The sequence below is a fragment of the Phalacrocorax carbo genome, chromosome 6 (assembly GCF_963921805.1).
Source record: "Phalacrocorax carbo chromosome 6, bPhaCar2.1, whole genome shotgun sequence".
NCBI classification, from domain to species: Eukaryota; Metazoa; Chordata; class Aves; order Suliformes; family Phalacrocoracidae; genus Phalacrocorax; species Phalacrocorax carbo.
In genome coordinates, this window is record NC_087518.1 from 20,067,601 (window position 1) to 20,094,698 (window position 27,098).

General features: G+C 43.6%; 2 protein-coding genes across 4 annotated transcripts in view; one reads left to right on the forward strand and one right to left on the reverse strand.

The window, feature by feature from the left end:
- The window catches only part of MAPKAPK3 (MAPK activated protein kinase 3), a 137,169-nt gene that overhangs the window by 51,933 nt on the left and 58,138 nt on the right, over window positions 1-27,098 (forward strand). Inside the window, exons 3-4 of the mRNA XM_064454080.1 lie at window positions 9,822-9,903; window positions 25,810-25,912. The gene's annotated coding sequence lies outside the window, so the exon portion shown is untranslated. The remainder of the gene's footprint in view (window positions 1-9,821; window positions 9,904-25,809; window positions 25,913-27,098) is intronic.
- Window positions 17,705-26,899, reverse strand: CISH (cytokine inducible SH2 containing protein). 3 transcript variants are annotated; one of them, XM_064454095.1, is made up of 4 exons: window positions 26,042-26,899; window positions 22,447-22,590; window positions 21,297-21,523; window positions 19,961-20,849 (listed from the first exon to the last, which is right to left on the reverse strand). In XM_064454095.1, exons 3-4 carry the CDS (start codon window positions 21,442-21,444, stop codon window positions 20,347-20,349), a joined length of 651 nt encoding a protein of 216 aa, XP_064310165.1. In that variant the 5' UTR covers window positions 21,445-21,523; window positions 22,447-22,590; window positions 26,042-26,899; the 3' UTR covers window positions 19,961-20,346. The 3 variants fall into 3 exon arrangements, with proteins under 3 accessions (XP_009499609.1, XP_064310165.1, XP_064310166.1); XM_009501314.2 differs by lacking the exon at window positions 22,447-22,590 and having other exon boundaries at window positions 17,705-20,849; window positions 26,042-26,173; XM_064454096.1 differs by lacking the exon at window positions 22,447-22,590 and having other exon boundaries at window positions 21,297-21,542.

Consider the following 27,098-nt stretch of genomic DNA (forward strand, 5'->3'; position numbering starts at 1 on the left):
GAGATACCAGTAGTGACCACAGGAATTTAGAAAAGGGATATGGAGTTAAAAGGTCAAAATTTCCTGCCATCAGTCATCATCTCCTTGGTAGAAGTCAGAGAGGGTGCCAGAAGCTGAGACAAAGATTTCAAGACCCTGAAACTGCCCATAACCGCGTGACCTTGAATAAATGAAACAAGAAGCAGCAAATCAAGGTTGCGACTGGCTTGTGCTGCTGTCCCACACTTCTGCCTCCCAGTGCCGGGGCTCCCACCAGTCATTTGCCTGTTCCAGGCTCAGACCTGCTGCATGTCCTCTTCTTCCAGAGCAGGAGATGATGGGAACTTTTCTCCCAAGCCCTGCAGAGATTTTAAGGAAAACACTCAGCATGACGCTGACAAATTATTGATATTTTTACTGTCCATTTACAAGACAAAACTACTTCATGTGCTGCTGGCAGCCTGGAGGAGTGAATTTCTCACAGCCCTGGGCTTTAAATACATCTTCTACCTGTGGTTACTGAGTTGCTCTGGGATGGCTTCAAATAAGCAGAGATTTGAGGAGAGGAAATGTTGAAGTTGGATATTGGCTTCCTAGTTACTTTTATAAGTCACTGTAGCAGTGCTGCAGGCTGCAGATAGTGCCTGCTTTTTCTGGTTTTGTGTAGTACACACATGGAAGGGTTGCTTTCTGTAAGAGGTGCTCTACCCACTGTGAGTTGTTCAAAGAGAGAGGGCAAGGGGTCACATTTTATGGCCTTCTCCTAGGCCAGACTAGATGGGTCCCTTAGGCTTTGACATCACCAGTGCCATGAATTTTATTGGGATATTATCATTCTGCACACCATTTTGAGTCTAGTCTTACTCTGAAAAGTACTGTGAACTCTGTTCCATCTCTGACCCTGAGTTTTGCTGCTCATTTTTGACTAGCGCTGATAACCACAGCTCCAGCACATTGTGCTCCAGCCAAGTGCATTGTCTTCTGAGCTTGTTCATTTAATGCCATCAGCTTTCCCCTAGACATCGCAGCAGATTGTTTCTTTGCTTTTACATTTAATGCCTTTCTAAGGTGTCAGTCAGCCCCCACACCTCTTTCTTCCCATGTATTTATTGTGTTTCTGCTTCTAGTGTTTGAACAGAATTTCTGATATTGCTTTTGAGCCTTTCCTCATTTCCATTTTTTGTTCTTTTTCCTGTGTATTTTTCCACTATGGAGAAATTTTCATAAAACAAGAGCTAGCAAAATCTTTTCAGCTCACCATATGCCCTTGATTTGGGAAGAAGCATATGTTCATGTTTGGGGGGAGACAGTCATTCTTGTTCTTCATGTAAAAGACCTTAATGGATTCACAGGGTTGTGCTGCTGGAGGAGCTGTTCCGTCTAAGCCATAACAACTTCCTTGTTGCCTTTCATTTTCTTAGGCTATTAAATGTGTTTGGCTTCTACGAACAACTAAATAAAATGCAGAAGAATAGCTCTTCATTAAGATTTTATTAACATTTCATTTGCTTTTTAGTTTTTGGTAGGAGATCAAAAGGCTTCACTTTCCTAGAAAGATAACAAAAGGGTTGCAGTGCTGTGCTAGGATAATCTCCCTCTAATAATTTCATGGGCTCTGCAAAGATATGGGCAGAGACTGCTGCCATCGGGGGTTTGTGAAAGGAAGGCCTGGTGGGGGGGTGTGCCTGGTGGCCAAACCAGAAGCTGGGAATCTCCTGCTGCCACAGGTAGGAGCAGCTCTGCCAGCTGCACTGAGAGTATCCTTCCTGCCCCTGGCATGGAGGGAGTCCTGCACACTTCTTGCTCACCTGGAAGCATCTGAAATCCTGAATTCAGGTCCTCCAGAGTCCATCTTCCCTCAACCCATGTCCCTGTACATGCTGCTTCCTCCCTGTTGTGCTTTTATATCACAAGGGTGAATGCTTACTAGAGGGTGATTCCTTGTCACAGTTTCTTTGTGGTCTCCTGAGTTTTTGCTGGTGTACAGTCGGTGCAGGCTCTGCTGAATGAGAGTGCACACACTTTGCAGCTGCCTTTCAAAGATTTCCTGTAGACTCTTCATCTGGAATCTTCCTTCTTCTTTAACAGGTTCAGTTTCTTTTTCGTTACCTTTCTGTGCTGAGTCCTTGAGGAACTGGGAGAGCAATATATTCAGGTTGTCTGTAGATGCTCTGCTTTAATGGAGTTCTTCCCAGGCCTTTCAGGGTGTCTTCACTGTGCCGGAACATAGCTAGAACTGTGTAAGTAGCTTTTTCTTTCATGTCTCCATTTTTTCCTCCTTCACCAAATATTCTCCTTTTGGATTCAGGTACATGTTTAAAATACACAGGAGTCCTTCTGGGTTTTGTGATTTGTTGCTTTGCTGCAGCAAAGAGACACGGTAGAGCTGAGGGAAGCAAAGAAAGTCTATAGCAAGTTAAAAAAAAAATCGCTATTGCTTCTCTCTTTCCATTGCTGCAACTGGCATAAATAGATGCAGGTGCCACATGTCTTTATTAGCTCAGTTATATGCAATGTCAGCAGCTACTGCTTACATGGATAGAACCTGCATTTCATGTGTTACTTACTGCCAAGGTAGAGGGGTTTCTTTGATGACAAAAACTTCTTGCTGCCATCACAGATCAGCAGTAGAGTTACAGAGCAATTATAATTTTTTTGTGAAGCCTGAGGGATTTTTGATCCATACATTGCTGCATTTTCTATTTACTTTTCCTCTTGGAAAGGTATGGTTTGAAGTTTGCACATAATTTTTTATTATGTGCTTCTCCAAAAGGTGAAACAAGCCTCAATGTAGCTTTCAAACAAACTGTGCAATGATTCCTCAAAGTAGCTATCAATGAGTCAACTTTTTAAGAATTTGTTAACTAATCTGAAGGATAAGGAAGATGATCAGCTTGCTTTTCCTACGGGAAACTGGTATCCTAAAGGAAACAGATCCTACCTCTCCCTAAAATACAGCTGTGTTGCTATAATACTTTCTTTGTCCTGTCAGAGAAAACCCCCTCTCTTCCAGACATTAAATGCATAATTAATTCCTGCCTGAGCAAGTTTCCTTGCAAGTGATAAGCAATGCCTAGGATTGAGAATCTAAAGGTGGCTGCGTCCTCTGCAATTTGGACTGGCTATCCATGGCACTTCGGCTGACTGAATTGTGCCACAGGCTGTTTTGACTCCTAGAGTAAAGGCATCTTTTGCCCTTCCTCCTCTTGGGTGTTCTGTGTGCCACATTGTCATGCCAAGAGTTACAGTGGAAAATCCTGCTTGCTGGACTCCGTGGAACCTGCAGGCTGACAGCGAGGGCTGGCGTAAGCAGAAGCAGGGAGTTTGGATCAGCTGGAAAGAAATGGGAATAGTAGCGGTGTAATGTTTAAAAACCATCCCTGTCTCTTTGCAGTGACCTTAGAAGGGTACAGAAGGCATGAGACTCCCTGTTTCGTTAGCCATAGGAGACATCTGTCCAATCTGAAATTAGCATTGTTGTTGGAACAGGTTTTTCCCTGCAAACTGGCTCTCGGGTGGGGTTTGGGGAAAGATTTCTTGCTCAGCAGTGGATGGAAAGCTTCCAATGGTATTCACAGCACCACATAGTTGCAACGTGATCTAATGCCAATGTATTAATTCCTTCCTTATACTGCATATCTCTGCCTATTTGATTCCCTTCTCACTTGTTAGTTTATTCTCCTGTTGCATGAGACTATCTGGGAGAAGAGTGGAGGGAACAGCAGGTGAAAGGTTTAGGAACAACATAATATCCTGGAGTAATGCATTAACAGTTGTCTTTATTGGTGCTTCTCAGTCCAAAGGGGACATTTAAGCAGCTTGAAGGCTGTGCAAACCATCTGTGATAGCAGTAAATCACAATGCAGAGGCCAAACCTGAGCTAGCACACCCCTCACCAACCCTACAGCTGGAAATGCTGAGCCTCTAAAACTGCCCAGATGCAAATGGGATGTGTTTGCATGATTTGCACCCTACCAGCAACAACTCACCTTGGCAGGAGGACCTGGTGGTTCTCCAGCAACATAGCTATGCTGCCTGCAGACCAGAGCAGGAGAGTGCATGCAGTGCAGTGCAGTCTGGTGCCTTTGCACCTGGATCATCTGCTGCAGAGAAAACATCTGTATTGAGCTCTCCATCCCTGCTCCTAGGTCTTCCTGGGGAGAAAAGTCACATCTGCAGTGGGCCATTTGTGGTGTTTCCTGCTCAGAAATATTAGGAATTCGATAATGCTGTTTTCTAGCTGGTACTGCTGGAGGAATTTAAATAGAATTCATGAATCTGGCAGCTACACAAGCTTTTGTGTGAATTTACTCACATAAAGAGAAAGTGTCAGGGAGACATTGAATAAGATGTCTCAACCACATTCATCCTTTAACTTGATGTTTACCTGCCTTTCAGCTGTACCTGAGCACTTCACCTTGCACAGGATTGGAGATCCTCTGTTCAGATGGGAGATTTGCACATTGATAGTCAAAGAGCCCAAGAAAATAGCATGTAAAAAAGTGAGCAATAATATTTGCATCCTGTCCAGTCTACATTTATGGATAATGTGTTTCAGCTCCCTAAATTCCTTGTGAACACTTCCTGACTTCCAGTTCCAAACTGTAGTTCAGAGGTGCTGCCTAGTAAGGAATTGGTGCCTTTGTTTTGTGGGATAGAGATGTATGGAGTAATTCCTATATATATCCTGTAGTGGCTTGTGCATTAATATGTGGATTAAGGATAAGTTCTAGCCATGATAAAATTAGACCTGTGCTGAATTTGACACATTTTCATAAAGCCTTTCAAAAACCTCAGATGAAAACTATGTAGAAAGCCAGTTGCTATAAATAACTGTGGTATGTCGCTATATTTCTATTTATCTTTCCATTGCAGTGAGATCTATGGTGCGGATGAAGTTTCAAAGCTTGTTTCCTATCTGCCCCATCTTTATGTCCATACCTGTGACCTACAGCATTAGCAACCTATTCTCAAAGTCCAGAGAAATGTTCGCATACTGCAATAAGTCATGTTGCAGAGATGCTCAAACCAGAGCTAATCTGAGCTCCTGTGTCCATTCATATATGGTCATGGTGATACCAGCTTGGGTGCCAAGAGCAGCATAGCTCTCTGTGGGACTCAGTGTCCCCAGGCTCATAAAACCATGGCTGGTGCCTGATGAGTGCCTTCCCATTCAGCCCCATGTGTGCCTTCTGAGGTAGCCTTCCACTTCTGAGTGGGACAGTAAAGAGAACAGGTGGGATTGAATGGGCTCATCTTGTATATCCCAGTGGTATATCCACTCACACTTTTTAGGAAATAAAAGTATGTCTCTCCCAACCTCGCAGTGCTCTATGTCCTTGTAATGTTGGGTTTAATTTCAGAACCTCGGTGCAGCAGGAAGGTAGGTTGTTTTACAAGTTATTACAGTACAGAGAGGGCAACTGGAGCTCTACAAATAAAGAGTATGTGCTCAGTGTCCTTGGCCTTACTTCCACCACTTCAGTGTGCTAATCACTGCTAATGGGTTTGCAGAGCGAATAGCAATTCCTGTCACATGGTGAATTATGAGTCATTTTTAGCCCCCTAGCTCACAGTAAAAAGTGTGTGTAAAACTGTCATCTTACCACTTTTCCAGGCATTGATCCATAACCTGAGATGCCCCTTTGACAAGGTTTAAGGTGCAGGCCAGGTGTAGGTCCTATGTCCTTTACAGACACCACAGAAATTTCATCGTTACCATTGTGTGGTTCCCTGAACAATATTTCTAGCTGATCCTGTGCCTAGCATCTTGCCCCCTGGGTTTTCTGTGTTTCATGGAATTTGCCCGTAGAGCAAAGTGGTGGATGTTGGTTGGTTTTGGGTTTGGTTTTTTTGTCTTTTTAATAAAACGTGTTCAATTAGCTTCCTTAGAAAAAAAACTCCCTCCGTGCTCTGATTGGGTGTCTGGCAGAGGAGGGACTGCTGTCAGCATGTCTGAGTTCCTGGAAGAGCTGAAGTGCAATGAAAATGACCCCAGGGAGCAATGGGCTTTCCACAGAAACACAACAGTCTCGGGGAAAGCTGACTGAGACTGGATGGGTTTAAGAGCTCATTTAGTTTCCTTTCTGCAGCCTGACAGAGAAATGGAGGGAGTGACAGTGCTGCACACAGCTTCAATCACATCTTTCAGCATTAGGGTCTTAATGCTTCCTGCACCATCCTGCACTGGGCTATCCTTCTGTGCTTTTTCTGTGTGCTGGGAACACTGCGGGTACTGTCAGCATCTTTCTGATTCCTGGACACCCGAAAGCTCAGCAGATAACTTGTCCGCTCCTTATTTACCCTACAGATTTTAAATTCTAGATCATGTTCCCATTTACATGATGTTTTCCTTCACCTTTCGCTATTCTACATGTACTGTACTTGCCTCTTGACTTCTAAAGAAAAAAATATGAATTGCAGATTTCATAGCTATGATTTGGTCTTTTCTTTGGCTTGTAATTCTGGGCTTATCTGGTGACAGGGTCTGTTCTCACCTGCTTGGATCATTGTCATCCCACAGATATTCTAATATTTACAGCCACTTCAAGTTTGCATCTTCTTTTTTCTGGACCAAATGCCTTTTGCCTAGTGTTTGAGAGCATTCAGGGAAGAAGGGAAAAATACCACCTCTGTCCTTATAGCAGAGGCCTAAGGGAATGAACATTAAATGAAAAAATCTGCCTATGATACAATCTGGAAATAAGACAGCAGTGGAAAGGAAAGATCTGGAAGTTGCTTTCCAGCTTGCTTGCTTTTGAGTGCAGAGAGCAGCATTCTCTGGGTGCAGCCCAGAGCAAGCAGAGGAAGGTGCTCATGCTTTGATGCTCTCCGACTGAAACTGCTGTACAGGAAAATGTATGCACCTGCTTTGCATGAGAGCAGTCTTGATTGCTGTGTGTTGCACAGCAGGAAGACAGCAAATGTTTGGAGCCTACAGCTTCAAATGCCTTGAGTTCAGGAGCTTGTCTTTATCAAGAACTCAGAGTGCTCTAAGCCAGTGCATGGACTTATAGTGTGCTTACTGCTCTCTGTGTACTCACAGTGTCTTCCAAGAGGTCGGTTTTATATAACTTACTAACTCACTGAAGTGATATAATTACCTTGTGTCTGAAACTGAGGCCAGAACCGTGGGGGACTTGGGGTACTCTGACAGTGCAGGATTATGCCATCCTCCTGCAGGTTCTGCCAGGCTCTGAGCATGGCAAACTTGCCCTGAAAAGTAACCAACACAGGGTTCATTCCCACTCCTGTCGTCTAGGGTGAGCACCATCTCAGACTGCAAGCTCTGTTGGCACCAAGATCTAAACTGCTTTTTTGCCTGCACAGGTGGTTCTTCAAAGTTTAAGTAGAAGAAAGAGGCATGCTGCTGTTGGTGTTATGCTTGATCTGTGGATGGATCCTGCTTAACCAGCAGTAAATATAATTCTGCTTCTTGGCTAGTGAGAAGTCAGAAATGGCTCTGCTTTCGTTTCCCACCCTCGGCTGCCTGAGCAGCCCAGTAACATGGGTTTCCCTCACTGGCTCCTCCATTCCCATATCAAAGCCTTTTCTTAGGCTGTCTGTAGTCACTGCTGCACGTAGTGGGTGTGACACCCCTCTCACACATACTTCCATAGCTTGGGTGACTTAAGTGGGAGCTGCACCACATTTACTGTGATGGGAGAGGAGAATCAAGTCCAAAGTATTGTGCATCAGTTGCAAAATGTTGCTGCACCATATGGTAGAGGCAAAAAGTACTTTTCCAAGCAGGGGGAGTTGAGTACAGTTGAAAAATTTTCTTTCCAGCTCCTTTGGTCTGCTTTGGAGACTCAAAAAAGTAAGTATACACCTAACAAAAGTGCCTGAAGTTTAACAGCACAGGGAAATGAAACTAATCAGATATGGTATATGAAGAAAGCAGGAGGGAAATGCTCTTTTGTAGTTGGTTTCTTTCCAAGCAAATAATCTTAGTCATTTGCTGTCAAGCAAACACAGGGTGGAATAGGTGTTTGTCATAAGGAGGGTGTAGCTAGACATAACTAGTAACAGAATTCAACTTTCCATTAAAAGCTTTTTAGCTGATGTGAGGAGTCAGACTTATTCAGGTATTCTAACATTACACTGCTCCTGCTAAATCAGAGTGAGTTTCCAAAGAGCAACTGTGATTCATCACAGTCAGCAGTGAGCTACCCACCACCACGATGGGAAGAGGTGGGCTGTCTTCAGCACTCTGTCAAGCAGAGTGCTCGTGTTTGTGCAAGAGCAATAAAAATACAGGGTGCGAGCTGTCAGACGAGAGGTCAAGTCAGAGTGTTTTCCATTTGAGAGGGAAAGGACCACGGTAAGACCTTATATGGTTAGGAGCCCAAGACAGCTTTAGTTCCTGAGCTTATAAAGCCAGGCTTAGAAATGTGGGTTTTTTTTTTCTCTGCATGGGGATATGTGGTTGATTGCCCTATGTACTAGAGAAAAGATTTAGTTAAGTCACTTGTGCTTTCCTATATTGTCCTACCAGTCTGATGGATTGTCTCTTCTCTGGCAGTGCTGGGGAGAAGGGAGGTTGGGCCGCTTACAAATAGTTCTCGCTAGGATTTGAGGCAGCGTTGCAGAGGGCAATAAAGTCACCTTTGTACAGAACAGCTTTGGGCCTGACTTACTTTTTGTAAAGGTTACTTGTATCGGTTTGACCTCAGCAGAGGCGGTAGCACAGAGAACCAACCCCTTTGTGCGCTGGCTGTAATAATTTCTCCAGAATTGTTGCTGAGGTTGTTTGTAAATTGCACTGCAGGAGACTCTTCAGGCTCGGGTAGAGCTGCATTAATTTTGGTGACAGGCTTTTTGCCCATTGTTCATAAAGGGCATTCCCATTGTGGCAGTTCCCAGCCGGGCGCGTGGCCCGGGGCTCTGTGCGAGGATTCAAGCTGAGGTTTTAGGTCAGAGAAGGAAGTCTGGGAAACTTGAGCTCAGTTTGGTCCCCTGCACCCCTCACCTGCAGACCTCCCCAGGACATCATGGGCAGCCCTTCTCTCTACGCCACCACATGGAAATCTACTGACCAAGCATGAAGTGTTGATGTAGTCCTGTGTCATACCTGGGGATAAAAGAATTATTTTAACACATCCGCTGTTCTTGGATTGTTCAAAGGATTTTGAATAAGGTGCAAAAGACTATTTTTAGCTTAAGATAGCAAAAAGAACTGCCTGATAACTAGAATAACTGGTTTAAGTGAACACGGCTATAGTCTGTCTGTTTTGAATTTGACATTGAAGAAACAACCTACTTTCTGCAGGGAGAGCTGTCATTTTAAAACGGATGTTAAATTGTTACTTGGTAACTGTGTAGGGTTTGAAATACCTTTAATAGTCCCCCTTTGTCCTTAGCTGCTGAATTCTGTAACTGCCTTTGTGTGTCTCAAGGTCAGGCTGGTCACCACCAATAATTTTGTATTGCTCAGATATTTTCTGATGAGGTAGAAGCAAATCACCAGTACAGGGAACAGAAAGGAAGAATGACACAAAAACTCTGCTCATCCAGGCACTTCTGTCAAGTACCATGTAGGAGATGTACCTGCAGTTCTTGTGTCCTCAGCCTTTTAGTTCCTGTCTCCCTACTGGAGGCCATGGGAAGGATGCACAAAGCCCTAAAATCTCTCTGCTTCAGAGGAACAAAAGAGGAAATTTCCTTTATCTACGAGTTTTCCTTATCTTCCCTGAACATGCTCAAGAAATAAAAATAGTTGATTGTGTTCATAGATTTAAATAATCCAATTTTAAAAAATATTATCCAGAGACTTTTCTATGCTGATTGCTGATGTTTTTGCTATTTTGCTATACTGATTCCATTGCTTTAACTATTTATAGGTTTGCTAGTATCCGTGTACCGCCATCCTTTTCCTTGCTGCTGTTAGGAAGTTTCACAGCCGTGATTCTTTCAGGATAGGGGGTAAGTTAAAAGATTTGTGTCCATGGAGTAAGACTTCAGAATGTGTTTCTTGTTGATTTTTAATGGAGTCAGCATGCAGGCTGATCCTGAAGTTTAGAAACTGGGGCTGGAAGCTGAAGCTGAAGAGAGCCTATGTGAACAATATTCGATCACTAGCATTCTTCACACAAACACACACTCAAGAACACACTTGTATGATTTTGAGGGTGTCTTCCGCAGTAATGGGCTGGGCTCTTTCTTTGCCAATGGTTCCAAGAGGGATGAATGCCTTAATGACAGAGATGGTAAAGGGCCTGATTTTACCCCTTTTCCTTTGGTTGATACCATAACATATAAATCTCATTTGACTTTATCTCTCTTTGCATCAAAAAGCCATCTCTACAAGGCAAAAGATACATAAACAACCGGTGTTCCCTGACATAATTTGAAGTGCTTCCTTTTGTAGGCTTTAATCATCAATTGCCTCCAAAACAGCACTGCTGTACTGATTATATGAGCCATAGGAAGGCTGGAGATCAAGGGTAAAAAAAAAAGGTCATTTTTATTTTGGTTTCCTGAGATATTGTCTTTTGAAGCTCCTGTCTTACAACGCAAACATAGTTGGAAGAGCTAGTCATAGGGAATAGTTATATCTCTGTAGCTGGTCAAGGTAAACCCTATGAGGAGTGTTGACCTCAGCTAGCTATGTCATGCAGTATTTGTTGGGTCATTACATGAGATAGCTGGCTACCTAGAATCCACCAGTGCCTGTAACATGTTCCCTTTTCATTGTCATTTGTTTTGTCAATAACTGCAGAGAATTTTGAGAGTTTTCCTTTATGCTCCTGGAAGAATTAAAATGCTATGTATAGAGATCACTCTAGGATATACAGCATTTTCTGTAAGCCTTTGGGGTTTTAATTCCACCTAAGTAATAGGCTGAAGAAGTGTGTTGGCTGCTGCTACTGCTGGGGGAATAGGAAAGGGTAATTGAGAAACAACTTCATCGACAGTTATCTGTTTCTCTTAACTCAAGCTTAGGAAGACAATGTTTCTTTTGGCTCACAGGAAAAGGATTGTCCTTGGTTTAAGAAGCACTTTGGCAGAAGTACTGCTCTTCCATCAGCTAATTCCTCTAAGAAGAGCTGAGACAAAGGAGTGATAACAGGCCAAAAGGAAAATACACAATAAACTGCAAAATGAACATACAAAGTCTTCTGCTTGTTGCCTCCTGCAAAGGGATTAAAAAGCATAAGCAAGATAATATATTTATTTTTATTGTTTATTAGTCAAGTAGGACTGGATTGATAACATGTAGCAGGGGTTACCTTAATGTGTTATAGAATGGACTGTCTTTCTGAATTCACCTCTCTTCACGTCCAAAACTAAGTGGAGTGTTTCCTCTTCCAGTAATTGTGATGGACCTTCCCTTTGAAACCATGATTTATATGAAGAAGTAATACCAACATGATGTTCAAGGCATATTTTCTGTCAAAATTTGCTAAGGCACTTGAAAGTTTGTAAGCAACAGAAGCCAGCATGTGACATTTTCACTTGCTACACCAGTGTCACACTGTGACTTCACAATAGCGTGACTTATTTTGGTTTTGGCTGTGTGCCTGATTTGCACTGTTTTGTGGTATAAAGGCTCATTTTTTCAGGCAAGATAGGCTATGTTATACAGCCAGCCAGGCGAGAGCTCAGGGACGTAAAAAATAATAGTCTTTAGTACCTTCTTCACGCAGCAGACCTGAGCAAGAGGGACCCACACACTAGGGAGTGTGCAGATCTGGCCTCCTTCCTGCCTGAAGCACAGATTGGCAAGGCACAATGAAATTCTTCCCTTAACCCAGAGCCAAGCTAGAAGGTTATATGCAGCCTGGGGATGTGCGAGTATGTCAGACGGAAAATGCTGTGGATGAAGAGAGGTGGACTGAATCAAGTAACAGGAAGCTGTAGGGGTGGCATACTAGTCTGTGTTACCCGAGTGGTCTACATTGAAAGTGGAAAGTACAGCTATTCACTTGGTAACAGACCAACCAAAGTGTTTCCCCACCACCTTAATGACCAAACTCTTCCTCCCAGCTAGTTTTCAGTATCCTGAGGCACCGAGTTTGTTATGACATTTGCACACCCTTACTTGGAACTGCAGTTTGTGAATACCCCTGTGTCAGCAGCCTGGCAGGTCACACTAACCCGGCTCCTCACTCTGAAGGATTTGACCAGCAAGAAGAGGTTCTGCATGCATGGAAGCCTTCAATTGCCTGTATTCTTGGAAAGAAAAGACTAATACAGAGTCCCCATGTTGGCCCCATATAGGGACCGTTCTCTCCCCAGCTGATCCACCTCATTTCAGCAGTCTTGCAGTGCCATTTTGTACATGTTCTTTCTGAAATGTTTCCCAGGGCCTCTCAGCCAATATGGCTTTCATTGCACAGTACTGGAGGGAAAGGAATTAGAGGGGTGAATTGCAAAGAGTCTTAGAAGAATGCAGGGAGTAGTCCAAAACCAAAGGCTTAGAAAAGAAGGAGGTATTTTCAGAAAGAGTTGCAGAGATTTTCCAAAATGTTCCCTGGAAATAATATTAGGTCATGTTTTAGGCTTTTTCAGATTTACATTTTAACCATAACAACACTTTCAGGCATGTGCAAACACATAGCATGTGCACTTCAACATATTTACAGGCTTGGAGGTAGTGTTTTGAACTCTGCCTCTGCAGTGTTTGGCAATGACTGCGATGACACTTGCATGATGGGAAGAATCATTGCCAAGTTGGGTAACTTCTGACAAGTATAAACACAGCTCTGCCTTCTGTAAACTAGTTTGCTGTTCTGGGGAAGAGACAGTCCTGATATTGAAGAATATACAGTCTCTTTGATCAGCTGTTAAATCTGTCTGCTGGTTTGCATTGAGTAAGCCTATAAAGAACAAGCAGCAAGGGACAGTTGGATGGGGTGGGTGCCCCAAGAGCTTAGCACTGGGTCTTGCTCTCTCTTTGTCACAAACATAACTCAGATGTGTTTTTAGGAGTTGTCATCACTGAAAGCTCTGTCTTAGCCAATGTGAAACGAGTTTGCTGAGATCAGTCCAGGTTTGTTTGCTCAGTTTTCTCAGTTTTCCATGGACTAATGTTTACATCCCAAAGTGGCATTGCAGACATTCTGAGTGGCATGTTTGTAGGTAAATTCAAGTGAAGCCAGAACTTAACTGTACAGTGCACAATGAGCTTTCCTTTTGCTTTTGATAAAGAAATGCCCAGGTTACAGTTTGTGCACGCTGGTCGGTCAGCATGTAAAGGAAGGTTTTTCTTGTATTAAGTAAGCTGAGCTTCAGTGTTATGGTTTCCTCTAAAGCCAAATTCATGTCAGAGTTACATCAGAGATAAAATCCTTGTCTGTAAAACCTGGACTATCAAGTGGACCAAATTCAGCCCTGAATTGAACTCCTATCACACTCAGTGGGAAACGAACTTGGATTTAGCCCATTTTGTTTTACAGGTTTCACAGGCAGGGCTGTTTTAGAAAGAGCAGCCCTTCTCTGGTGGCCACAATTGGAAAAGTTGCAGCATATCCTCTAGATCAAGGCAATCACATGATGGAATTACATAGACTGCCAGGCTGGAGGCCGAGAAACTTGAGTTCTGGCTGAGCTCTGCCACTGACTTTTGGTTGACCAGCTCTTACTTTGTCCTTCCATCTGGCATATTTATATCATGGGTTTTTGAGAAATACCAAGTCTCTGATTATATGTTTGGACAATCTAATGCTGCAGTAGCCAGTATTATTTCAAGTTTTTATTGTCACTGTAGGTGCATGGGAGTACCTTAGAGTAAATGCCTTTCCTGCCTAGATGGAGTGCTCTTAAAATAGCTGTTTTTACAAAAACTGACATTGTATTTATTTTTGCAACTCAAATCTGAGCTGCTGCAAAGTGCAGTTACAGTCCATTGAGAAAGTAATGGCATCCAGGAGACTACCTGTGCCAATAAGGTCTGAAAAAGAGGAGCAAAAGGGTGAGAGTAGTTCCTATTTGCAAAAGGAAATCCTTTTCTGCAAATCTAGGTTGGTATGTCAGTATGGGAGCGGTTCTGACCAGATGCTTTCCTCCGCTGGGTCAGGCTGCTTTCTCTGGGGTCTAGTCTTTTCTATATTTAAATTATTCAAATGAGGACTTTGCAAGAATGAAAGACCAACTGTATGTGGAGCTGACCTGTGGGACACCTAGCCCAACAACGTGTCGCCAGCTGTGACCACTACCGCAGCTGATTAAAAGGAAATTGCAAGGACTAAGCCACCAATGATTTGCAATAGAATTTACTTTTGCACTGAATCTCATTTTTAATGAATATTAGCTAAAGTTCTGAAGCCATGTTATATTCCTTCCCCTTTCCAAATCGAAGAGCCCTCTGTGTAGGGCCTCATTATTATCTTGTCTGTTATGTGATTATGTAAAACCCAAACTGTATTTTACTTACAGGAATCCTTTTCATAGTTTCCTTGTGAAATTTATTGCCCACGCTAACAGTGAAGCAGTTAGAATGATTTTTCTTCTGTCTGTTCTACATTTTGCCTACCAGTAGCCTTTTTATTTGAAGAATATAACCTTTTTTCAAGTTAAAGAAAAAAACGTTCATGCTAAAATTTGGAAGAGTATGTTTGTGCACACTCATCCACCTATATGATGTGAATACCAAAACCCTCTAATCTAATTTGATTCCTAGGCTCACTTTGTCATTTTTCTTTAAACTTGTTTTTTGATGTATAGTAGAGGTGATGATGGATGTCTGGTTGATGTTGCAGCATTTTGCCCGCTCCCGAAGGCCACTTGCCTTACTTGTTTGTGCAGTGTGTAGCAGAGGCTACACAATCATTGTGTTTCTCAGGAGGCATAAGTAGAAGGTCAAAACAGGGTTCATGTGAGGCAGCATTAGCCTCCAGATAAAACCATGCCTCCACCCGTTCCTATTCCTTGACACTCTGGCACCCATGATTATTTAAAAAAAAAATAGGCAGGACTGGGTGTGGGCAGAAAATAGACATGTCTCAAAAGAAATTAGTCTGAGTCTGAACGTATTATCAATGCATTTAGCATCTGCATAGCCCTCTTTATGCTACCGTGCTGTTAGGCAATACTGGCAGGACCTAGTTCCCTTGTACTCCCTCTTAAAAATTCAATGCTAGGTTGCTGTGAACAGAAAAAGGCAAAAGGATGAAGGTTTATGCCCAAGGACAGGGCAGGTATCTTTAAATAATATCTCATTTTTAGCTTTGGCTGGTTTGTTTTATAAGGAGCTGCCTAGTCTGGTTATTTCTTTCATTTTCTGCTGTGAATGAGGGATGGGATTAACTGAAAATGAGACGTAGATGTTGTGACAATGCTGCTAGGAACTGAGTGTGTTGGAAGATGTTACTTGGCAGCCAGAGGTGCTCTGGCACATCTTTACTGCATGTTGCTTTATCCCATGCTCCAGACCTTTGGACTGCTGCTGAGTTCAGGGGTGGGGAAGAGGATAGTGCATTTCCATGAGGATTGCAAGTGTTCCAGCAGCATTAGGGAGAGACAGTGCTCTCCCTAAGGAGATTTGAACATGAGAACATGATTCAGCAGAGCAGAAGAGCCATATGTACGGTGTCCAGTTAATTTTCTTTTTCTTAATTTCATAGTTAGCAGGTAAGACTGACAATGGAATTTGGATTAGAAATGCTATGTAATAGGTTGATAGCTGGAAACACCTGCCCATGTCTGTCATAAGAGAATTAAATACACTCTGCTGATTCTCTTAATTTCTTGCTGGTTCACCTGGCTTGGGCTGAGGGAGGTTGTGCACTTGAGAGGATCTGGGGAAAGGAATAAGATTTCAGTAAGTCTGAGGGGATAGGAACATGTGCACATGAATGGGTTATTTTTCCTTTGCATGTGTTGGTGTTTCAGAAGGCCGATTATTTAAGACAGAAAATGATACTGTATGTGCCTGACAAAGTGCAGGGTATTTCTGCTGTGGCAGTGAGCCATGGTAGCATGGTTTCAGTCATGGACTGGGATTTCTATTCCTGATCCTATGAATCTGCTTTTCAGACTCTTAGTGACGGCTCCACATCCATGTTTCTATTTGTAGTCAGAAATTACAAAGCAAGAGAGAATCCAACCAAATTGTTGTTCATTGGCTCAGCAAACTATACAGGTGTCACTGGGAGAGGTGTTACAGCTGTAATTCACTGATTTTAAAGGTCAGTCTGCTTTTCCACAAATGCTCAGGTTTCCAGAGATGAGGAACTCAGTTGTAAAAATCAGTTCAGTCTGCATGCAGCTTTGGCAGAGGAGTTCTCAGAACCTGAACCTGTTTGCTTTAACAAGATGTGCTGAAGATGCAGGAGTGGGAGTCATTAAGGTAACAGCTGATGCAGTAAAACCATGTGTAATCGCACTTATGTATTGGCTTGACTCATGCCAATCGTTTCTGCCTTCGGTCTGTGGAAAGGGAGCAGCAGGGTTTCCTATATGTAGCTACGGAGAGTTTAGCCTAGCTAAGAAGTTAAGAAATTATTTACTAATGCATCAGAAATGCTGCATCTTTCTTTTCACTATTTTCCAGGATTTGCAGTGTTCCCTTTTAAAGATGAATGCAGCTTTTCCCTCCTTTTGTTTTCATTTTTCCACTTACTTTGATTGTGTTTTGTTTCTACACTGTCTAGTTTGCTTTCCACATTTCCCATAAAACCAAGAGGGACGTGATTGTTTTTGTTTAACAACTTAAACTTGAGCAGATTATTCCATTGCCAACATTTCCTGGGTGATGTGGAATGGAAATCTACCCATGGACTCACATTGACGAGGTTGTGGAAACAATGTTTGCTAGTGAATGCCGGCCCCTTGACTGGCATAGAAAGGACAACACGTGCTTCATGAATACTTTAAAGCTGTATTTGGAACTTTGAAGCTGGTGGATATAGAAAGGGAGAATGACAGGGAGGAACTAGTTGGGCTTCTGTTTTTTTATGAGCATGTTTTATTCTTTCCAGTGGTTGAGTGCACACTATGACTTGCTTCGGACAGGCTGGGGGGACTGTGGCATGGGCACCTCTCCCGGGAAGTGAGTGCAAAGAGGCTACAGTGGAGTCATATGTCAGTAGTGGTGTTGCCTCAGTGTATTCCCTACATTTCACAGAGACAGGACAGATGGGGTGGCCTCTGACTCCCTCTGACACTGTAGGGCAGATCCAGCTCCTCAGTGGTTTCCCTGCCTGCTGTGTCTGGCATGTGAGGTGATGAGAAGGGGAAAGGGTGCAAGTCCAGACTGCAAATATGGGGAGACTGAGGTCCAGCGGCAGCAGGACATGAAGAAAAAGCTGGTGCTGTGAGTCTCGCATCTGAAGCATGACCTGCCTTTCATGAACTCGTCTTTCAACACTGCCATGAGCAGAATTTTACTTTGGGGCCAACCTGAAGCCTTCTGTGAACAAGCTGCCAAACTTTCATTTACATTCCATCTCCTTTCCCCAAGATTGTAATGGTGTCTATGGCACACAGAAGTAATAAAAAATAATTTCTGTGGTTTTCTTCATCATTAAAGAACATTTCTTAAGCCCTTGATAACTTCAGACTTGGGGCCTGCCGCTGCTCGTCAGTGTGCAGTAGAAACCAGGCCCACACTGATGATGATTTTGGTGTTAACTATCCCAATATCTGAAGGGCCTTTCTTTTTATTAAAGGTTTTTGTGTCTTGTTTGAAAAAAAATGATCGAGTCTGGTATTCTTGGGGAGAATTTCTGTGAATAAGAAATTAATTAATCCATTCGGTTTTACCAAAGACTTCTACATCGAGTAATTTTAAAATATATTTAAAATGTTTATTTAAAATCCAAGTCAAATGGTTTTTAACAAACTGTCTCAAGATAGAAGAAACTGACTTTTTGGAGTAACTGTATTGTTTATTCTTTATATTGCAGTAGCACCTAGAGAACCCTATTGTGCTAGATGTGGAACAAACATGTAACAGAGATGGTCCCTGCCCATATGAGCTTACAGCCTCCAGCTTAGCCTCTGCATCATCCTGCTGGGGGATTAGCCAGGTGGTCATTCTTGTTACATGCTTCTGCCATTTTAGCTGGGCTCTCTTGGGACAATGAGGTCAAACCTGCAAACTTTATTTCCTCATTACCCCCAACAAAAAAGAGATCAAGTAGGAGGCAAGATTCAGAGAGGTGAACAACTTGCCCTTTCCTGCTGTACATTTCTCAGACTGATTTTTCACATGCCGTAGATACCAAGCCTGTGACTGAGCCGTGTGTGTTTCCTGAGATCACTGCTGCTCCTTAAAGAGCCATGGTTTCCTTGTTCCCAGTGTCCTCAGGCAGACAGAGGTGTTTGGATAAAAGGAAGCCTTTTCAGTGGTTTATGGTTTATATTATTTTTTAAAAAAAGTTTTCTTTTTTGTTTTGCCTTCTTAATTTTCATTCTCATTCAGTACCTTCCCACTGTTGCTGCCATTTGGGGGCAGCAAGGGGAAAGGATATAATAAAAAGCAAACCTGACATCACACATGCACGCTGTCAATCATCAAAGTATCAAAACCAAAGCTTGCAAGAGCACAAACTTGTATAAATGTGGAGGGGGAAAAAAAAAGGACACTGATTAAGCACATCAGGCCATCTTGTCCCTTGGGGCAGCTTTAAGTTAGGGTGGAAGAAACTCCACCTATTTTTTGAGCTTGTCTCCTGGGTCACCATCCCATCCTTTTCTACCTCCTCTCTCAACCCTCAGGTATAGATGGGGTTTGTCTCTTTAAATTTAGATAGCCTTAAAAGAGACAGTCCCAGGGAGGGATAAATGAGGAATCCTTAACATTGGTTCATGCTTGATCAAGTTATGGGGTCTTAGGGGCAAAAGAAAACAAAAGATAATTTCCCTAGATCTGTCTGTTCCCTCCTCTACTCTCACTCAGTGTCACAGACCGGCACCTGCAGGCTGGGAGGGTGATGGGATCATGTGAATGCAGAAGGTGGCACAACTTCTCTGTCTATGCTCATTTTCGGGCAGATCCCATCTGCTGTTTATCCCTCCCTTCTGCAGAAAAGTGCAGGGGAGAGACATTGTGCTTCATTTGCAGGGGTGTGAAAGGGATGGGGCGTGAGAACTGAACACAGAGCAGAAAAGTCTAATTAAGGATAACAAACATGCAAGTCAGAGAAAGGGAGAGGAGAGGTCTGGACCTTGGCAAACAGAAAAGTTGAATTATGGTTTCCAGTGTGTGCTAGAGCCTCACTCTGATGAAGCCACATGGCTTGTGAATAACGCTGGCAGAAGCAGAGCAACTGGCAGTTTGGCATTGTGTTAGCAGAGAGGAAGGACAGCTCTTTCTACTGAGGTGCTTCTAACTTGTTACCCGCCCCACTCCCAAAATAAATAAATAAATATCCTGAAGCTGTGTGTGTCTTTGGTGCAGCTCAGCAGAGCCATCTCTGAACCCCTGTTCTTGCCCCACACCTCGCAAGGCAAGGGCAATGTCAGGGAACAGCAATTTCAAAATGCAAGCCAAAAGCTCTGAAACCAAATCTCTCTGCCTGCAAACAGGAAAGTTGGGTTTCTGATTACTTCTTTGTAAATGTTTTGCAACAAACTTCCTTTGGAGATGGGGAAGATGAAAAAAAAATGGCATGAGTGCTCCCTGGCCCAAGCTCAATATCCAGAATCTCTGCTTAGAGCTCTCAAGGAAGAAGGGCTTCCTCAGAGAAGGCTCCTGTCTACAATCTGTGATGCGGCATGCATCTCTGAGAGATGCACAAGCTGCTGCCAGTGTGCTTTGAGGTTATGATATCCAGCTCCCTGTAGCCAAGGAAGAAAAAAAATATTTTTAACCTCTGTAGAGGTGGGTCCAGATGCAGTCATCTGAGTCCCAGATACCCCAGAAGTCTGGGGGAGCTTGGATGTGGACTCCTGTGACCTGTTACAGGGACAGGCTCAAACAGGTACTATTTGGATGTGAATCCAAACCCAAATTCCCACAGATTTTTGACTGCTAGTTGGCTGAGAGCTTCTATTCTATCTCTAATTCCACAAAAGAAAAAGAAACAAAACCCAATAAAATAAAAGGTGCTTTTAAAATACCATGAGGAGAGAAACTGCCATGGAAATAAATAGCAAAAATAACAATGTTAACATTTCTGGTGTCACAGCAACTCTGAAATTCAAGTAGCGTGCACATGCCTACAGCACCTTCTCACAGCCACTGTCGGCGCGGCCTGAGGTTCAGAGCTCAGACTGTGTCCCGTTGTTCACTGAAACAACCAACTCCTCCCTGGCACTGGAATGGATTTAGAGAAAAGGGGAGAGGAAAGATGGATGCAGTCTCTGCTGATAATCAGGTCTCTACTGTGCCTACCCAATGCCACGCTTTAGTGGGACAATGACACAAAGTTCTCTTGTTTCTGTCCCTGTCTGTCACGCCTGAGATATAATGACCATGCTTCAGAGTTGGAAAGGGTATTGCTTCAAATAGTCCCCCATACGCCTAGGTAGAGGGAGCTGGTCCACATTGGCTGTAGTCTTGTTAATCCGTAGCCGGCATAGGTGCTGTAGGCTGGGGATGTTGTCTTTGCGGCTGAGCGGCCGGATGAGTTTCAAGTGTACTGCAGCTGCTGCCATCTCTTTTTGCATGGGAGGTAGAGGAGACGGAGGCGGGTAAGGAGCCTCATTCTTGCTTTCCATTGTGCAGGACATGACATAATGCTGGATAAGACTGACCACATCTGGGAAGGCCAGGATGCGAGGTTTGGACAAGTAGTTGGAGTCCAGCCGGAACTTGCTGTCGGTGTATTCAATGCGCACATTGGTGGGACCTCGATTTGTCTTGACAGAGAGTGTGAACAGGTAGCTGGGGTGGGTGCTGTCCCGTACCAGGAAGGTGCCCTCAGGCATCTTTTGGAGATGCTGCTTGGCCTCACTGGCAGTGATGGATCCCCAGTACCAACCTGGAAAAGCATCCCACAAAGAACTTGTTAGGGAAAGAATGTATGAAAGGACTGGAAGTGTATTTAGAGAAGCCTACTGCGTTTCGGGCTTGGGAAGTAACCAGGTTTTCCTATCTATGCTTGTCATTGCTGTGCTGGGGCTCAGGATGGGGCTGACTATTTTTGCAGCTGCTGCAGTTTACAGAGAAAGAGGGGCCTTTTTGCAGTTCTTTCTCCTGATTCAGTTATAAAAGACAAGGCTTTTGCGTACAATAGTAATAGATTACTTCGTGATAAAAGTTTGTAGAGACTGAAAATACACTTGCTGCATCCACAAGAGCCAGCCACAGCTGTGACAGGACCCAGTTCCTATCTGATGTGGGATCAGGAGATTCTTCCTGGAGCTCAGATTGCAGAGTTGGCTCCCTGCAGCCTTCTGACCCCTTAACTTTGTGAGTTGAGCCTTACCAGATTCTCGCAGATAGGAGAAAGTTTTTGCAATGCAGAGAAGGTCTTCTTCAGGATCTCGTGTCTGAGGTGGGTTGCTATCTGGAACTGGTGCTGCAAAGGCAGGTGCAGGCTCCTCCTGGAAGGCTGTGACTGGGAGAGGCTGCATGATCGGCTCTGACAAATCCACCACAATGCCCCTGAGTGACAGTCTCCTGATCTTTTCCTCCGCCAGCAAAGGATGAGGTCTGAAATGAAGGGCATACTCTGCTATTTTAGGTTGCAACGTCTGTTCAGTGCATGCTACATTGTACTACAACATGTAATATAAACAGATCCTCAATCTGATTATTTTTCAAACAGAGAGAGGCAAGGGAGGGGGAATTACACAGATAAAGATGAGCCCTTAGAAACAGAGAGAGTGAGCTGGCCTCTTTCACCTTGTCAAAGGTGGTCTATCTTGGAATTTAGGTCAATTTGAAACCTGGTATCTTTAGATGTTGCCTTTTAATATATAGTTTCAGAGGCAATAAAGTTCACAGAAACATTACAGCTTCACTTACATCATTACAACATTGGAGCATTTTCTTTTTCTGCCAGTGGGTTTGTTAGTCATTTTCTAATAATTAGAAGCAAACTGGGCAGTAGCTTGGGTTTTGTCCTACCTGCTTTCTGGTCAAGGTTGACCTGATGACAAATGTGTCTGTTAGAACTCAGGCTGAGCTGATCTTGTAGTAGAATAACAGGAATTCTTGTTTTAGCCAAGCCTGTGCACTACACAAACCCTAGCATTCAACAGCACAATAGAGATCATAGTGCAACTGTAATCCCTGTAGGATTACAGTATTTAGAGGTTCTGCAATGACTGGGCTGCTATGGACATTAATCCCTCTGTGGCCTAAAGAGAGCATTAGTGTAGCCATTCAGCATCTAAGTACAGTTTCACAAAACCTGGAGCTCTCATGGGCCATGGGTGCTCCTTCTTTGCAGCATGGAGATTCCTAAAGGAAGGCAGAGCTCCAGGGGCAGGATGGATGTTGGGGGCTGGGGAAGTCTTCATTCCCAGGCAATCTCCTGAGTAAAACCATTAGTTTCTGTCTTTTATTGTAGGCTCTTTGCCTTTGTGTGCCCTGTACTGCCGTGTGTCCTGTGTTACATCACGCACATGCACTCGCTTGAGGTGTTCTCTCAGATGCTTAACATAAAAGATGGCTGAGTTTCCAGAGAAATACAACACCGTCCTCAATGTGAGACTGTCACAGCACATTGGAACTGATGGTGATGGCAAAGGCAGCAGCCACCTCCTCCCGTATCACTGAAGAGAGAAGTGAAAGGAGACTCTGAAATCAAGTACTTCCCTTCCAATCTTCCCCCTGCTCTGTGCTTTAGGTGACCAGTGACACTTTAGATATATACATAAAGGTATTGTAAACTGATCTGCACCTGATCATAGCTGCACTTCATCTTCTCAAACTGCAGAGTCTCAGGTATGGGACAGGGAGCAGGAAGAGGGGATTTGGGGAAAAAGTAGATTAGAGATAACCTGAAAATGACTTCACAGTTATTTGAGGCTGAAAGCCACGATCAGTTCCATGCCTCTGCATTTCTAATAAAACCACGTAGGTTTGGAGTAAGATTTTTGTAAAAACAACTGTTAAAATTGAAACTGCAGAGAGACACTTCTTGCCCATGCAATACATGGCAAACCCCCGCTATTCTGCTGATATTTAGAAAAGAACATTCTTCCTTTTTCCATATGTCAAATCACATTTCAGAAGCAGGATATCTACTTGGCATTCGTGGCATATGATCCTCATTACTTAATTTCTATTCACAAGTAGAAAGCCAAACCTAATAAAAATAATTCCTGGCCCTTATCTTCACCAGGCACCCTTGATCACAGGGACTGCGCTTTCAGTGGCTTTCACAGAACAGTAGATCTGAATGTACTTTTATACCTGGAGATCACTGTTGGGAAACCTCTGAGTTCTCTTTTAAGTCCCACCTGAACTATATTTGTAGGTCTTGAGGGCTGCATTTTTAAAGGTATTTGGATGCCTCCCTCTTAATGTCATGGTCTTCACAAATGTCTAGCTACCTGGCTTCTTGGGGGAAGGAGATTCTGATTCTCCATTTCCACCCTTTTTGAGCAAGGAGGACTAAAAATCAGATCCTTCACTGTACTGGACCTAATAGTTTGTGCTGTGCCAAGAGCTGGTCTGTTGGCAGAACGTACTCTCTCAGGTGTGTTCTTATACCAACTGTTCACTGAGCTGAAAATGTCTGTGACTAATGCTAAGTAAAATCAGTCCTGCACCACTCACTGCCCACTCACTTCCCAGAACTTGAATACTACAGTCCAAATTCCAAATCTCTCTGAGCTTACTTTCTCCTGGAAAATTTTTCTGGTCTACCCTTTGGGAAAGGTGTTGAACACAAAGAAAACTTCTTTTTTTATATATATACACCTGCTTTTAAGAGGAAATTAGGAATTGGCTAAGAAGCTGGGAAGGAAGGGAGAGATAACAAAGCTACGTGGGGAAACGTACTCCTGTTTCATTGTAGAAAGTTGTTAATTTCAAGGGCTGTACCAGTTCACAGTTTGGTCCTCCAAAAGACACATCAACTATGTGAACTTGTCAGTACATTTCTTTTATAGAGCCACGCTGGGTCTCTCTGAAGACCCCATGTTCTTCAGATGAGGTTTCCCACTGTGCTCTCTCTCTGCTGCCTTACACTTTCTGCCACCTGAAGCTGAAGGAGCCCAAACCCCATGTAGTCACTGCAGATACCTTCACTGCAACCAGAGAAGGCCCACGCCTACACTCCTCCTACTGTATAGTTGCCTTATGCCCCTCTCTACCCTGACAAAAAGTCCTAGTGCAGCTGTAGTCTCAAAGGAGCATGGTAGGATTAGAAATTCTCACAGACCGGGAGGTGCTGTTGTCCTAAACAACTTTGTACACAGGTTGAAGAAAAAAAGAGCTGCTGCTGTGACCAGAGCAGCAAAAAGCACAGGAAAGGGAAAACAGAGGGATCAGTGAGTAATGCAGACTACAGCTTTTAATGCAAGTACATTTGCAAGAAGGATAAGAAGAGTTTGCTGGGATAAGGACATATTGAAAGAGGTATGCTGACATGAAAACTTCAGCCCTTTAATGGGGCAATGTAAGTATTTGAAGATAATTAGCATTTGTAAAAAAGAAAGTAGAGGAGAGATGAGGAGGATCAGGACTGAACAGAGTAAAGTGTTAGGACAACAACTGTGATGAGGTAGAAAACAAATACATAAAATTTGGCATGTCTAACTGGTAGCCTGCATGGAGTCTCAAGAGAAACAGCAAATGAAATTCCCTGTGCTTTGGCAATTAGTGTTTCAAAAAGCCTTGGAAAGCCAAGAAAGTTCAAGAGAATCAGATATGTCTGATATTTAGTGTTAGCTTTGCAGTTACTTTGCTGATAAGGTAAACTTTGTAACGCAGGACAAATAGCACAAGTAAAAGTGCGTTGAGCGGTTCTCCCTGCCATCAGCCATGTCCCAAGTCTCCCATGGGAGCTTGGTCTGAATAGGAGGGAGGGTAAAGGGTCCAGAATGTATGAAATCCTAGACGGTAATGAAAGCAATAAAAGGTAATTAAAAAAAAATAAGATATTAAGAGAGAACTATCTACACATCTGGCTACATAACAAGTTCCTAGTGGGTGAAGGGAAGCAGTAGCTCTGGTATGTTAACCCTGGAGAAAAGCTTCAGATAAAAGCCTAACTTGAAAAATTAATTCCCTTTGCTGTGGCTATAGGAACTGCAGCAGCAGAGTTAAAATGAGAGTGAAAACAAACCCACTTGAACAGTAGGAAAGTATTGGTAAGCATGAGCTCTGCATGTCTGTGGAACACATTTTGGGGAAAAATGGCAGAAAAATCCCCGTGCTTTTATCTTTTAAAGCAGACAAGGTAAATGCATTGCCCCTGAGGAAAATCCACTGAGGGCAGGAGGGAAGGGTAATACTGACATTACAGCTCGGGCACTTTCCAAATACGCAGCATGAGTAAAAATGCTGTGCGATTCCCACAGACCAGGTATTTACACGTGTTGATGACCTGAACCGATCATACAGACGCTGAAGTGCCAATGCACGAGTACCAGACACCAGCACTGGAGAAGGGACTTGAGTGTTACCTGTTTTACTGAACAAAATTGGTGTAAATGTGTATGTGCCCCCTATTGCCCTCATTCGACAGAATGCTGCATGTGGGTAAGTCTCTATACGTGTACCCATATTTCATCTTACCCATAAAAGCAACAGAAAGAGGGAATTACATGGTTAACATATTTACTTAGAAATAGACAAAAGCATCTGAAGTCCAGGGAAGTTTTTCCCTATAAGCATTTTTTTCTACCGGGACATTAGGGAAGACCTACGGACTTGAGTTTGTGTTCCTGCTGGTGCTGCGCACACCGCACTAAAAAACACGCTCCAAGGTGTAACTAATTTTTGCTCCTTCAAAGACTTTGAATACCATTTCTATTTTTCAGCAATAGAAAACACGGAAATCAGGAATACTTTATTGTCCTATGATGTGGGCCGTGGAATCCAAAAAGCAGACACATAGGACACACACGCACAACTTAGTACAGCGTAAGTAATTCCCATTCCGTTACAATCACACACGGCAACTCACACGAGCTGAAAAACTGTCCCAGAGAATCTTACTAATTGCAATTATCAAACCACGCCTTTTAAAAGAAGGCTGCAAAGTTATCTTACCCCTGAACACAGAGGATCATGTCACTCCTGGACCAAGGAAAAAGCATTAAGTCTTCAAGGAGGCGGGAAGTGCGTTCTCCTCTTCTCTTTTTATCTTCTCTACGCCTTTTTCTCTGCTTCCCAGAAAGAGCAAACTAGTTCCAGCCTCTAGTTGGGGGTTCACGGTAAGAGAAGACTGGAGAGTCCCAGCAAAACCTTTCCGCAGTCGGTCGTGTTTCAGACACAGAAAAAGCCGAGCAGAAGGCGAATCAGGCTGTCTGAGACTTTGTGGATTGTTTAGCAACGTCGGCCAGGAAAACGTGTGCGCTGTCAGCGCCGTAGAAAAAAAAATGTATTCTTGTTTTGCTTTTCAGAAAGCGGCAATAAAAAAAAGTTTTAAAAATAACCAGAGAAAAGGGAAATTGTGTATATTTAAAGATGAAATAATCTTCCTTCAGAGCAATCTTTTAGAAAAAATAGGCAGAGCACTCTGAAATAATAATAAATAGATACCAATAAATAATATCTCCCCAAACGCTCGGGGAAAGAGCCGGCAGAGCAGCAACCTGCTCTTTCAGTGACTCCAGAAGTAATGAAGCTCCGAGGGAAAAAAAAATAAAAAACCACACCATAAAAAAAAACAACACCCAGCCTACTAGGTAATCTTTTGTTTGCCCCTTTTAATCTGTTCCAGGAAGTGAGGGATTCCTGGAATCGCATTGTATTCACATCACTCTTCCGATATCAGCCACATGGGGGGAAAGAAGGTATAAATAGATGTGTCCGTAACGGCCGCGCAGATGTCAGCGCCGGGGAGGGGAGCGCGGCGGAGCGCAGCCCTCCCAAGGGGGACCGGGACCGGGGCCGGGGCCGGGGCCGGGGCGAGGGCGAGGGGGAGGGCGGGGCCGGGGCCGGGGCCGGGGGGAGGGCGAGGGCGAGGGCGGGGGAGGGCGGGGGCGCTGCCGGCCCCGGCGTGTGTTCGCGGAAACGCCTTTGATCCATTTCCAAGAACTTTCCAGGAACGCGGGGCCGCCGCGGAGGGCGCTGCCAATGGGCGCCGCCGTCGCCGCCCGCCAGC